Source organism: Diadema antillarum, unplaced genomic scaffold (assembly GCF_040938485.1).
Source record: "Diadema antillarum isolate AM-2024a unplaced genomic scaffold, OU_Dant_1.0 seq00001189_RagTag, whole genome shotgun sequence".
Classification (NCBI taxonomy): Eukaryota; Metazoa; Echinodermata; class Echinoidea; order Diadematoida; family Diadematidae; genus Diadema; species Diadema antillarum.
This window is the reverse complement of record NW_027271987.1, coordinates 315,543-330,841: the sequence shown is the minus strand read 5'-3', so window position 1 is coordinate 330,841 and position 15,299 is coordinate 315,543. Positions and strand designations below refer to the sequence as shown.

Below are 15,299 nucleotides of genomic sequence, written 5' to 3'. Positions count from 1 at the left end.
ACCCCTTCCGTGTGTTGCTTTCTTCTTTTGCTGTAGAGCCTGAATGCATCTATCTCCTCCTAGGTATAAAGGTTTTGAAAAACCTCCTCACAGGCATTTCTGGAGCTTGAGAAATTCAGCTGTTGGACCATATGTCGTGCATGGGAGCAATGAATAGCAAATGATACAGTGGTATTCTCATCCTCGGGACTGAGATTGGGTTTTGATTAGAGACTCCTTTTATGAATCCATTTCAAGGCATACTGGACTGTATAGATGCAAATAAACCACAAACATTCAGTATTGCAAGGTGTGGAGATTTTGGTGCATTTTATACTCGGATACCAATGCAGGAGACCCAAAAAAAAAAAAAAAATGAATTAGAAAAATTATATATATGTATCTATAGGTTGTTTTTGTGTGTGTGTGTGTTTGCCCATATAACTTTACACTGTTAGGAAAGTGTTAACAGTAAGCTAGATTAAAAACATATATTTTGTTTCAGTAGACCAAACACTCAAATTAAGTGTGCTGAACTTTCAATTTTTTTAGTAGGCAAGCACTTCATAGAGGGGAAAATATTCAGTCTCTCAGGTTATCTGATTAAAGAGGAGACCACTGTATTTGAATGTTATTCATTTTTTTTTTATTATTATCTGTGCTGCTTCAAAAACAAAAACGAAAAAAAATCCTCCCTATCAAACATAACTGTGAGTAGCATAGAAACAGATTTTTGTTTGATGCATTGAGTGATTTGATTATGTTTTCTTCATAGTCAAGTTCGGTCAGAGATTGCTTTTCCTCAATCTGTGTGTAATTTTGGTTTTTGTGCCTTATGATTGTTCAAATTACCTGTGTTTTGTCCAAGTATACATTACTGAAAGGTCCTACTCCTGACCAGAGTAGACATATTTTGTTAGTTCAAATCAAATGCCCCAGTGGTGAGTGGTAGCAAGCTCAGACGATTTCTTTCCCATATCAAAATAAGTTTCAAGTCTTTTTCCAAGAAATATAAAGTTTTCTCCCTCATGTTGTTTTTTTTTTTTAAAGCTATACACTGGCAGCCAAACACATGATTTGTTGGAAGTAATGCTTTTGACTGCAGGCCCTGTAAATTTAATTGAATATTTTATATATATATATGTGTATATATATATATATATATATATATATATATATATATATATATATATACACATATATATATAATGCTCAACTTGATCTTGTACCACAGATATAAATCACAGTCATATGCTATATATATTACTTGGGTCAGATATTACCAATGATGGTAAAATTCATGGACTGTCAAATAAGAAAAGATGTACTTAAAGTTTCAGACTGCAACGATCTGTTCAAATTGTCTCAGATGAAGTGAAGTCTTGAGAAGGAAGTAAAGTTTCCAATGTACCTACCCTGTGCATCATGATACCAGCTCTGTGCCCTTCTCTACAAAATGCCATTCATTTCAGGTGTTAAGTGAACTCTGGTATCATGTATTTTTAATGTCCTATACATTTCCAGCCTCTTGGTACAATAGAGGAATTGTATTTACATTCCAACATGTGTGAGAATGATTACATTCCAACATCTGTTCACTTTAAAGATCAGTTCTCTTATGTGCAAGTGATTGGAATTCCATTTTCAAGCCAGATATGATCTCGGCTTTAACCTATTTGCAGGTTTGTATGTTTGTTTTTTTCAAAATTTTTGGACTCAACACTTCAAATACTGGCCCTGACAATTGAAGCATGGACTTTCCAGATAGGAATTAGGGTATTGAAATCCATATATAAGAAGATACTTAAATTCTGCACTTGTTTTGAACTTTTCATGTGGTTAATCATTTCAGTCTCCATGCAGCAAGCTATAGCATCTTGGTAATGAGAACTTAAAAGGGGGTTTTTATGTCACAGCAGGAACAGCTATTCATAGCAATTTGTTCAACTTTGACCAGGAATGTGACTTGATCGACACTTTATTGAGTTTGAAAGATCAGGACACTGCAGAAGTGGAAAGTATTACCTTTATCTTTACTGGACACATGGTATACAGTTCTTACATTTTGATAGCTGCATTTTCAGAGAGAAACTGCTGTGGATGCCCCCACTTTTGTATGGAAGTAATAACAAAATTTGAATCACAGTCTGCTTGGTGTATCTCTAATCCCAGATTTTAAGCCTTGCCAAATGAAATAAAAAGATTTTAAAAAAATCAATTGATTACAAATCCTCTGAAATCCTTCATTCTCTGTTCTTTTTCAAGCCTATATCATTTCAGAAATGGAAATATTTATCAGAGTCAAATTGTTATCATGCACAATGAAATTATTGCTCCATACGAGTTCCGCTGTGGAACTACTTTTAGTGTTTAATGAATAATGCTTTGCTGTATTGGTGTGATAGATAGACTGGTATCAACTTGCTGGACCTATTTCATTAAAGAATGAGATTAGAGCCAACATCTTTACAATGTTTTGGTTCGAATATTAGCAATGACCACGTAGCCATGGAGGTTTGCACACATGTTTTATGATTGTCCATATGAATGGTTTGGAATGATTGAATTAGTTGTGCCAGTGCATATTCCAGCAGCTCTTTAAGCCCTAGAAGTCACATGAATGATGAACTTCTGTTCTGAGTTTTATGTGTCCATGAAGTGACTCTTAGATACCAGACTATCATGCAGGAATTACTCCAAAGCACCATGAAACTCACAACACTCCTCGAAATTCATCCTTTGACAGCATTCATTAGGGGTCAAGGAAAGAAATGTGAACTGATTTGCTTTGATCGCTTGCAATTTGCTGATAAGGTACAGGAAACTACTCTTCGTGGACACTTGAAAAGTGTTTCTCATATGACATAGAAGCAGACACAAGACCTACAGATATTCTGAATCTCTCTTGTAAAAAGTGAGGCTTTCTGTACATATATTTTTGTTTGTTTGTTTGTATGTATGTTTTTTTTATATTCCACCAAGGTTGCATTTGAAATAAGAATATGTCAAATTTTAGGGTCCTTGACTTAAAATCAAAGTGATTATTTTTTGATGTGACTGCTAGTGAAGAGAGTTGAAGTCTGCTGTTTATAAATAAACTGCTTTTGAATTAAGTTTCACATATAAAAATGATTACACAAACAGTTCATTAAGTGGAAATGTTTGGATGTGTAAATTTTTTGGGGGGATAAGCACAGTGCAATACATTCCATTTACTTAGTATGCTATAGTATGCCTGATTTTAAATAATGCATCCATTTCTCTCTTTTTTTTTCTTTTGCTTTCTAGTTCATAGAGGTTTCCTGTGAATGTTCTGTGAAATAATGTATATTGTGTAAATGTTTTTAAAAAGCATTTTTATGATATCAAAGCTTTGATGGATATTCCAAATGATGAATCTTGTATTTGTCAGACATTGGGATGTGCTGTTTCTAGAAGCCATTGATGATGTGGTATGCTGTGATTGGAATGCATTAGTAGCTCCCCTGGATAAACTAGATATCCTGTACATTTGTCAACCTCTTGTTAGTAGAATGTAGTATCCAATATTATGCCAAGTGCTGATTATTCACAATTATATAGCACACACACAGACATATATGATATAGATATATGTATATATGCACACACACACAAAAAAATCTCCCTGTACCATTTATGTATTTATAGATTTACCCTTGTCCTTCAATCAGATGGCAGTATATCCATTTATGATTAAATTATATACCAGAACTCCCAAATGTTTCATCCATTTGTAAAAAATATCATCCCCAACAGTAATCATACCTTATCATATGTGTGAGTGTGTATTCCATGCCAAAGCAAGTCACCAAACTGTGTTTTGTTTTAGTTTGTTGAGTTTCAGATTATGCTCTTTTCATTGTTCTGTTATTTTAGTTGTTCATCCATTTTAGCATTGTGCCACATTTTCTGAAGTTCAAAAAAAAAATCCCCTTCCTGTAAACCAGAGACATGTACTTCTAGTGAATACTCGCTGGATCAGAAGTATATAGCCACAGTCAAAATTAAGCGAAACTTTGATAAGTCTTGGCAAAGTTTGCACATCCGTCCACACTGGCAGCCAAACATCTCGAAATTTCAGTTCTCAAAGTTTGGGTCACTGGTGTGCATGAGCAACATAGAAGAAAACGCATGCTGTCTGACAGCTTGTGATTGTGATGTAACAATGCACACACATACACCCCAATGGGCATGTGCTTTGAGGACCCCACTCACAAACAGGTGATGGACTGGTCACATGACAAACTTCACGAAGTTTCAGCTGCCAGCGTCAAGACGGCATAAACTTCGAGAAGATTGGCCGGGGTTAGGGGAATTTCCCTATTTGGAGTGGGAAGTTTTGTGAGAAGTTTTCGGGAAGTTTGCGGTCACGCTGGCAATCAAAACTTCAAGAACTTTGCAATGTCTAACGTTGCAATAATTTTCCAGTGTGACCACGGCTTATGAGAGGTTTTCTTCCCTGTAAAGATGACATTTTCGTGAACAATTTTTCTTGCTTGTCAGAGACCAGTGCATCTGGACTATGGCTAGTACGGTGAATTATACAGTAATCATTTGATAAAAATGTATCATCAAACAAACACTGATGCACATACACTGACATATGATTTCACCTCATGTATTGCACTCATGTTGTTTTGTGCAGTAGATCAGAGATCCTAGATGCACATTCCAGTAGGTGGTGCATGTTGTGGATCAAAGAGAAATTATTCAATAGTGTGTCTTAAAACAACTTTTAGAACAGCATTTCGAAAATTTTCTCTCTTTTTTTTCTTCAGCAAACCTTGCCTATTTGTAGCATTGCAGAGCACCAATTTTGACTTGAATTACAACTCATTACAATTTCCTTTCACAATGCACTTTGTAATTCAATGTGTTAACAACTCTGCATGGTAACTTTCAGCACATGTTGATTTCCGAAGATTAAGGATTTCATTTTTATACACTGGTTTCTACACTTCAATTTGACATCTAGTGTTGTAAGTATTATGACAAAGTTGTCATATGTAAAGTGTGTTGGAGTGCCCCACACATGTCAAGATGACATAGCTGGCAGATTTTCCCTACTGTGCCAGATATACCTCTAGGTAGGGCCTTTCTTTTGCCTGCCTACAAGCACTCCAGTATTTCTAACTCTTCCACATTCTATTCGAATTTTTTTTTAGCATCAGTGCTCCTGGTGGTAAACTGATCATAAGGCTTAATCCAAATTTTTGGCTTAATGCCATGAAGTGACAGCAAAAATCAACATGAGTCATGAATATATTACATTCTAGATTTGTTTAATCTTTCAGCATGTCTACTCTTTTCTATTCCATCATTGCAACAAAACTATCTTTTTGATTCAGGTGTAACAAGTGAAGCGTCACATACATTTTCACATTGGTTCTAAAATTGTTGTCAAATCTTGAAGATTTGTAAGTTTGTAGCAACGTAGTCTGAATTATTAAGAGATGGATAGAACACATTACTCTCCTCTGTTTGAATGGTTAAAAATGGACAGCATTTACACTATAAAGGGTCCGAAGGATTGCATGTTATACTGTGTTTGGTACAGAGGCAAGGAGATTAGGTATCCTGGAGTCAAGCTGAGTTAAAAAAGTGCAGATATTCTTATTAGGGCAAACTGAGTGAATTGTCCCTTTATAGGAGGTGATGTGTCTGTTTCAGTACCATGGATACCCTGAGTTCATGAAGAGCTGCCATGAAATATGGATTTAGAATCAGGTTTGATTGCTAATTGGCTTGTAATAGATGTTAACTGCATCTAAAAAGATGACTGATTTCCCACTTCTGGGAATTCAAACTATAATCCAGATTGTCAGAATGAGACAGTCCCCCCAAATCATTTCTATTCCTAAGAGATGTGACTAAACAGACAATCGTTATTGCAAAAATCATCTACTGGTGTTGCACTTCAACAAAATAATCACACAGTACAATTTTGACTTCTGTTGCAGTCCAGTTAATTGTGTCCGTGTCAAGGTTGATATATTTGGAAAGTGTACACTCAAAATGAATTCAGTGTAAATCAAACATTTATGACTTCATGATTTGTGGATGATATAGATGCATAGATTCAAGTTGAACATTTTATCATGCATGAATGAACTCTCTATGTTAATGTTTTCTGATATGCTTACAAACAATTCATCTTTCTGGCACCTTCATTTTAAACTCGAAAGACATCGCATCCCAAGAAGACAGAATAAACTACTGTTTACGCCGAACATTTCGGGAGGTTTTTATTTTCACGAATTTCACAAGTCAGGTTCTATTCGCGAAATTAAAGACATGCGAAAATGATAACTCTGATCCCGATATGAATGTGACGGACACATGCAGGTGTGTATACATTTCTCCGTGCAGTACAGCACTCCACGATCGCGAATTTAACTACTCGCGAAATCGTCTGGAAGTCTCGATTCACGAAAATTGAGACTCGCTAAATATATGGCATGTGCAGTATGAGAGAGAAGTCTGGGTATGCGTGGTCTAGAAGTCTCTTGATAGATTAGTAGCTAAGTTGTGCACTAAGAGCTTACAAATCCTGTTGATACAGGAAATTATTCTCAAATGGTGCTTTAAAAATATGAAATAGGCCAAAGGAATAGGTTTGGTATCTTAGGTAAGATTAACAAACCTTGCCAAACCGAAGCAAGGAATAACCTAACTTTCCAGTGAACTGGCTTAATAATCTATTTTGCTTATTCTTCTGTTTCCAGTGTCCTCTGATAACCAAGGTCCCGCAATGGTGACAGGTTTGGAACCTTACAGTAACTATTCTTTCCGAGTATTCGCTGTCAACCAAATAGGAGCAGGAACTCCAAGTAGCCCAGTCCATGCTGATGAGATGACTGCAGAGGCTGGTAAGTTCAGAAGCTTGACCTAACAGTCATGTTGTTTGATATCGAAATTAAGAACACTCAATTTCCAACCAGTGTGAAAGCTATGAATTTTCACTTGAATCAGAGTTTTCGTCTCCAGATGTTTCTTTCAAGAGTCTGTGGTGGTGGTGGTGGTAAGGGGATCTGCTTCAGTAATTGTTCATCAAATTGTTTGAAAATAGTGACATATGCTTTGTGAGGGTACCAACTTCTTAAATTGACATATTCTAAAGGAAGACAGTTGAAAGGGATTGCTCATCAAAATGTGTCATCTAGTCATACGACAGTTGACAACATACCATAATCATTTACTTGACGAGAATGGATGATTTCTTAATAGTGCACTTGATTTACTTCAGTTAGCAGAGCATGCTTATCAAAAAATTCTTCTGAATTATTTTGCATCTTTAGTTGTCACATCTAGCTTCATTTGTCTGCAACATTTCTTAGTTTTCCATCTGTGTATGGCATATCAGGTGTTAGTATATTTCCCCCCCCCTCCTTTTTGGGCCTACAAAAGATTAAACTTGGCTTCTTCAAAATGTAGAAATATTTTGATTTGATCAGGACTGTAATGATGTATTGATGTACAGTTGATTTTAAGCAAATATTCAATCAAAAGAATGAACTGAAATGTACTGAATATTCCTTGCTTCATTTTCTTTCTTCTTGCAGCACCCACGACATCACCTACTAATGTTGGAGGGGGTGGAGGAAATGAAGGCGACCTCAGGATTACATGGGATGTGAGTGGCTGCCATGCCTTCTTATTCATTCATTCGTTCATGCATCCATGTACTCATTTATTCATCCATCCATTTACTCAAGTATTCATCCATCCATTCATCCATCCATGTATTCCTCATTCATTTATGCATCAGTACAGCCATATGTTCATTAAAGGGGAAATCCAGTCCGAATACAAGTTAGTCTGATAAGAAAGAGTGAAATATTACGAGTTTAGCGGTATAATTTTGATCGAAATCTGATAAAAAATAATGAAGTTATGACATTTTGAAGTTTCACTATTTTGGGGGGAAACAGTTCTTGAACAGTCAATATGAATATGCAAATGGCAAAGTGAGCATGTCATTCCCTCAAAACTTACCATATAGTATGTACATAAAAGTTTTGAAATTTCAAGTTTTTCATTCAAACGCAATTATGCCCGAGGCTTAAATCCTCATATATCTACCTGATCACTATTCTGAAGTTATTCAACCAAGAATAATGTCATGTTTCAGACTTCAATGACAGAAACATTGAATTTTCATCATTTTTTTTTTTTTTGTACACGATCAATGGAAAATTGTGAGGGTATGACATGATTATCTCACACATTTGCGTATTCATACCCACTGTATAAAAACTGTTTTTGAGAAATTATCAAAACTTCAAAATTTCAAAACTTCCTTAATTTTCATCTGATTGCAGTCAATTTTTTACCGTTGAACTCGTAAAATGTTACTCTTTTCATCAGACTAACCTATATTTGGGCTGGATTTCCTCTTTAAATTGTCCATCCATCAATTCCTCATTCATAATGGAATCTTTATTCAGTCATTAGAAACTCTTGCACCCAGAGGCTGAATTGCAAATGATTTCAATGGACATAGTATCTATAAAACACTGCTAGATAACACAAAACATGTGTGAACTAAAGCAAAATGAAGGACAAGTCAATATTCAATCAATTCAGAGGAAAATATGACTTCTCAAACAAACCATTTTGTTAAAACCTTGCTTGAAATGAAATCAAATCTCTCTCTCAAAAAGTACTAATATTTCAAGGATTTGAGCAGGGGGCTTAATAGCACATAGCATTCAGCTTCAGCATGGGCATATATGCCAACACCAGCCTCGACTTGTCATGGCCAGCGTTCCATATATTCGGGGCAAATTTTTGTTTTCTTTTCTGTCAATATCTTCTTACATTGGTATTTTCGCTACCGAGAGCCTGTGCGTAAAGTTCACGAGAATAAGACCACTGTTAAGATTTCAGCGTGTACAATGCTTGACAAGAGTAAAGTATGTTTAGCGTCTTTTAAGCCATAAGATATGCAAACTTGTTAGCAAGTTTTTAAATTTACCTCACCTCTGACAGACCTTCCCACCATCAGAGTGGAATGCTGCAAGAGTATGGTACTATGTGGAGTGGACACAGCTCCAGAGCGAAGTTCCCAGTGAAGAGATGGTCGACGTGTCAGATGCCACCGTCTATGTGGCTACAGAAGGCATAGAACTGTACACCCAGTATCGGGTTCGAGTCCGAGCTGCAAACTCCGTCGACAAAGGTCCCTGGAGCGATTATGTGACCATCTACTCCTACCAGGAAGGTAAGAAGGAACCTGCAGATGACTCTGTCTTGGAAATAAATCTAGAAAGGCTATCCCTATTATTTGAAGTTTGTTCTTCCTTTCTAGTGTTACATTTTTGCAGTCAATGCATCTTCTCAAAATTTGATATGAGGACTTTGCACTGTACGATAAAAAACATATACTAAGGCCTTAAGATGTATTTGGGGAATGCAGTGGTAATTTCCATAGGTTTTTATGGCTTTCTTTTTATATAATAAATATCAAAATGAAAAATGTCTATGAAAGTAGTTGCCAGGGGTCTTTTGGTGTTCTGTGTATGCTCCAAGTGGTAATGAAAAAACCCTGTGGAATATGTTACCTGTCATTCCCTGTGACTGTAGTCTGTTGAACCATGTTTGCTTTGCTTTGCTTTAGATACATGAATCAAGTGATTTGTAATATCAATTTTACCATTGTTGTAAAAACTGCAAGCCTTGCACATTGCCCAAATACATCTAGAGAGATGTTTAAAAGTTGGTTTACACTTTGATTTCAAGATACTGATTTTGAAAAGGACAATGTTCACTCTGTCTTAAAACCATTTCTCACTTACCAGGAAACATGTTGCTGTTGGAGCAATAAAACTTCGTACCTCAAAAATTTCAAATGTTCTGGAGAGCAAAAAACACACAGCAGCCAGATCCCTATAACAAATTGGATTGCCTTTTCTTTGACATGTTGTGATGGCTTCAATTTTGGGGATAAGGTAGGTAGGATTTGGATAGGGCATCACCTAACTGATTATTTGACAAGTAATTTAAAAAATGTGATTTTCATCAAAATTTGAGATACAATGTTAATTGCCACCCCAGCAACAGTATGCTAATGTTGTGGGTTTACCTTGAAATGCCAACATGTGGCATGGACCCATGGTTAACCCTGTCTCTTTCTTCCACGCCTTGTAGCACCCAAGAGCGCCCCCACTGGACTTGTTGTGTCCGGTGCGTCTGGCTCAAGCCTGTTTGCCAGGTGGACAGGAGTGGACCCTGATAGCTTCCAGGGAGAGCTGGTGGGCTACAAGGTAGGTCACCACACATTTGGGATACATTTACCAGGTGCAGTTTCATAGAAAAAGGGAAGAAAGAGAATTTAAAGATAAAGATCACTCAAGCTGCTGCACAGAAATATCAATAAAAATGTATGCCATTTCCAAGTAAAAGCAGTGCCTGTCCAAAAAAAAAAAAAAAATGTAGTCCAGAAAAGTTGCTTGTATCTTGGTATCAATTTTGTTTAAGCCCGATGGAGACAAGAACCAAGTATACTCGGGCAGGTGTCTACTGGAAACGTTTGGATTAGCAAAATCAGCCCGTCCTCAACGGGTTAAACCACCAAATTTTGACAGTAGGTAGACGAAAGATTACTCTCCTAGGTATATGACAAGCTTAACAAATTTGCATTGGTTAACCCAAATGATTGTTTGGTTTGTCCTTTGCAGAGAATCCTAATCTGTGACTTCTTGTGAGTTTAGTTTTGAGCTGGGTGGTCGCATTTGTGACCGTGCATCACAAAACCAACAAAAAGTCGCACCCCATGATTTTTCGTAAGGGCTCAAAAAAGGTGCAATGGGTGAACCGAATCAATCTTGAGTTTTTCATATTTTCTGAAAGAGCTATCCTTCTACATTATCCTTTAGTTTGGGATCGTAACCTAAATTGGGAAAGTGTGTTTTCAGCAGTTTTCCTGCAACCCTTTTTTTTTTGGGGGGGGGGGGGAGAGTAGAATGATCAGGTATGTCTTAGAGACCCCTTTTCATTTTTTGAAATCCTTTGCACACTCTTCAATTTCAAGTCCAATAACTTTTGAAAGGATAACGCTACTGCTTTGAAAGTTGGCATTAATCATGGACAGAATGTGTTAATAGAACATGCTCAATTACATCATAATCCGATAATCCTTTCAATTTTGTTGCTACAGTGGTTTACATCCTGTGTTTTGTCCCTGTCATCGCACAGCTAGCACGGCTTGGTAAAGATTAAGCACTTGAATAGACTCTGTACTTCAGAGCCTCTTTTCTCAGTTCACACTTTTCTAGAGTGTGTGCTTTCTTTCCAGTATTTAGATAGGGTAGGGGAGTCCATTTGAATTGAGTTATACATCATTTTAAAGCTTAGAGTCTGCTCTTCCATGTCTGGCGACTTTTTGTTGGTTTTGTGATGCAGGGTCACATTTGGACCCCAGGGGGATCCTGGGAAATGGGATTCCTTTTGGCTGGAACACTTTAGATTACAATTATATTCTCTCTTCCAGTAGAACAGGTAAATTCTACTGTTTGCAGACACCCTTATAGGTAGAGAATTATGTACTATTGTTTGTGAGACCCATCAATGAGGCACTGCACAGAAATTGCATCAAGGTCAAATTTGTCTTGAACCTCAAATGACCACGTAGCATGATTATCCACTGTATAAACAATATCCTACATGGACAGATGCTTAATACTGAAACACTGATCTTTGCTTCTTACGCATGTATTGTAAATCTGTTGACTGCCTTCCATGCACAGTTCAACTATTGGACGCAAGAAATGGAGCCAGAAAATGCACCAACTGCCATCAGCAAGGGACAAGGTGTTTCAGCTACCATCCGTGATTTGGAACCAAACACCCGATACTCTGTCGTCGTCATGGCATACAGTGGAGGTGGGGAAGGCCCCAAGAGTGCCGTCGTGACTGCCACCACCCTGAAAAAGAGTACGTAATGCTGTGGACTATCACAGGTTTATCCCCTCCTTTCATTAGGATGTAGAAAAAGCTACAGAAGTCAACCTTGTCACAGTTCCTCAATAAGGATTTTAAAGGCAAAACATTGTGTCCATGTACCTACAGAAACTGTTGAAAGCAAGCAATTAGACAGGATATTGCAGTGCAGTGAGGGAAATTAATGTCACCATATGATAATGCACATCTAGAGTTATGCCATCGTCAAACGGTGATATACAGTCCCTAATGACACTCACATCTTATGAAATGCTAGAATAACTTGTATCAAAGAAATACTTATGCAGAATGTCTTTGAAGTGATTAATCACTTCACCCTTGTGCTCCAGAGCTATGTCAGGCATGGAAGACCTATATAACCCAGAGTGTGTCCTCTCGTCAGGTCCACAGCAAAGTCCAACTGATGTGAGGTTAACAGCAGATGGTAACAGCATCACTGTGGAGTGGAGGGGCATCACCACGTCTTCAGCGGAGGAGAACCTTCAGGGATACAAGGTGATCTTTGGTTCCTCTGCCTGATTGGTCCCCTGTGTCTCTTCTCTGTCTCTTGTCTCTCTCTCTCCTATGGAGAGATCTAAGGACCATTGATATTTGAGGATAAAATGCCTTCTCTGCATAGATCTCCCCATACACTGTTCAGAATCTAGAAAAAAAAAAGACAAAATTAAGTTGCAATAAGGTATCAGTGATAATCAAATCACCACTCTTGAGAGATGTATTTTCTTCTTAATTAGAGGTTATTAGGTACTTTATGTGTGATCAACTAGCAAACCTTCCAATTTTATTACCTCCGCCAAGGGAGGAGGTTATGTTTTCATCGGCGTTGGTTTGTCCATGTGCAAAATAACTCCAAAAGTTGTGAACGGATTGGGATGAAACTTGCAGGAAAGGTTGAGAATGACACAAGTAACAGGTGATTAAATTTTGGTTATTTGGGAATTTTTATGGATTTTATAAAGGATTTTTGATATTTTGGCAGGTTGGGTCAATGAACTTGGGAGTTCAAGCTGTGTATTTTTTAGGTTTTCATACACGCACTGAAGTGCGTGCTCTAGTTTCTGCTAGTGCGAAGGAGAGTGGGCTATTTTCAGCATGCATGTATGAATGGAAATCACTGATCTCTATGGAAGAACAAGATCAGTGGTGGAAAAACCTGCTTGGCAGAGGTCTGCGCTCTCAGAGTGCTTCTCTGGTCATTATAAGTAAATCATCTTGATTGCTAGGCTCCTGAAGTGAACAAAAGTATTCCCTACCCTGGAGGTCCCTTTAAGACTGGAAGAAATAACAGAAGTTCTTGGTGTACTGCAAGTAGGATTGGTTACTAATACCCCATTTATACAGTTTGTCCCAAGAGTGTTCCCGAAATGCCCTGAGTCTGTTCATGCAGAGAATCGCTGCTCGCTGAGACTGCATGCGAAGTGGCTGAGAGGGGCATAACTGTCTTGGTGACCTTCGAGTGTGCAGGAACTTACTAACATACAAACTGTATGCACAGTGCATACCGCTTTTCACTTAGGGAGCACTCTAAACGTTGGTGACCATTTATACAGAGTTAAGAGTGCTTCAGGAGCACTCCAAAGCCTAGCCTCAAGAGGGGCACAACTTCTGAGCTTTCCAGGGCCCAAGTGTCTGTTCGTATAGAGTTCAGAAATGCTGGAGCATCTAAAAGCCGTGTATGAATGGGGTATACCTAATTGCTAAATCCGATTCAGTGAATATTGTACCCAAACTTTGAAATGGTCATAACGGTCAAAAGTTTTTCTGTTTCTTGTGACCCAGATCCGATACCGGCAGGAAGGCATCTACGAGGATGATGCTGAGGTTTTGACCGTACAGGGAGCCTCGACAACGAGAGCAACCATCAAGGATCTGGACACTGCCACCACCTACTTGGTCACCGTCCAGGGCTATAGCGCTGGCGGTGATGGCACCATTAGTAAACCGCCTGAGAAAGTCACAACAGGTAAGTCTTGCCAGTGGTAGCTGTAGGATGAGATGTGTCAGTGCTCTGGTCAGCATAATTCAGCCATCCATCTGGCTACTACAGTGCTCCTATTCTCTAACCATCTGGTTTTTCTATTCCTTTGATGACATAATGATTGACATGACATGACATGACGACATCAACGATTTCACAAGTTTGTGCTTGGAGTACGCTGTTCTATTCCACACAGTCTTTGCGTACCCTAGATGCGATTCACTGGCTGATGAATTTTACTACCAGTATAATTGTATAAATGTATGGTAATGTATCAGGTGAATAACCGTGTGAAGACAGTCATCATGAAATGTCAATGACCTAGCACATAAACAGACTGTCAAAGAGAAAAGCAGGGCTAATGATGCAGGGCTAATGATGCAGGGCTAATGATGCAGGGCTATTGATGCAGGGCTGATGAAATTGTGTTTGCCGTGTCTTACTTTTGAAATGTAGTATAGTCATTCATTATATTGTCTCTTTATTACCTTTCTTCTGTCTCATTCACCCCACCCCTACAGGCAACACAAGAACAGGGGCAACCGGTGACAGAGGTAGCGGCACGGTACAAACTCTCTCCCTGACACTGCTTCTTCTTACAGCCGTCACCCATTCGATATATCACCTCTTATGAATTGGAGCGACCCAGACTGCACTCTACATTTAAACACGAAGGCTTTCAGCCTCAACAATCAGTACAATATGAGTCACTCTCAGTCTTGGAGAGAGAACAAAGGGATACAAAAACTGAATTGTCTTGTGGGATTTTTTTTTCCTAGTAACCATACGGACGTCTGTCAATAAATCTTGAAAATTTTCTTCAGGTCCCTCATCAGTTTGGACAAGTCACAAGTAGGGGAGCGGTCAGATGTGACCATCATCTTTGATCACTTTCAGCATGCTGTGAATTCAGCTCTTTGTGCATTCTGTACGGTGAGACTCATTTAGGTCTCAAAACTCATGAATCCAGTCCTGGACTGTGTAGATATAATGAGCCTGTAGTGGTCTATTTGTATGTACATACTGTGTGAGTATGGTAGGTGTAGTCATAGCAAGTACAAAGTATCAAAAGCTGGTTTTAGCCACTGGTTGTGGGTTGCGTGCTGGATGTGAGTGTATCTACTTGTGGCATGACTGTGGATGTTGTTGTTGTTACACGTCATTGTATTATACCTGCAAATATCTGCAGAAATATTTTTTGTACATGTTGCTTGAACTATGTGAATACTACTGTTACGTACTACAAGTTATGACTTGTTATACTCAAGTAGGGCAATATTGATTGTATGATTTTTGTGTGCAGTTATATAAGCATTGCATATTTTATTGATTATTTTTACAGAAATATCTTGGTATCAGT

General features: G+C 38.0%; 1 protein-coding gene across 1 annotated transcript in view; it reads left to right on the top strand.

The window, feature by feature from the left end:
• Positions 1-14,595, top strand: part of LOC139744549 (contactin-2-like) — a 123,287-nt gene extending 108,692 nt beyond the window's left edge. Inside the window, exons 15-22 of the mRNA XM_071654984.1 lie at positions 6,726-6,869; positions 7,563-7,633; positions 8,992-9,223; positions 10,150-10,265; positions 11,748-11,934; positions 12,344-12,456; positions 13,741-13,924; positions 14,461-14,595. Coding sequence (XP_071511085.1) covers positions 6,726-6,869; positions 7,563-7,633; positions 8,992-9,223; positions 10,150-10,265; positions 11,748-11,934; positions 12,344-12,456; positions 13,741-13,924; positions 14,461-14,573 — 1,160 coding nt within the window. The 3' untranslated portion in view covers positions 14,574-14,595. The remainder of the gene's footprint in view (positions 1-6,725; positions 6,870-7,562; positions 7,634-8,991; positions 9,224-10,149; positions 10,266-11,747; positions 11,935-12,343; positions 12,457-13,740; positions 13,925-14,460) is intronic.
• Positions 14,596-15,299: the final 704 nt, after the last annotated feature.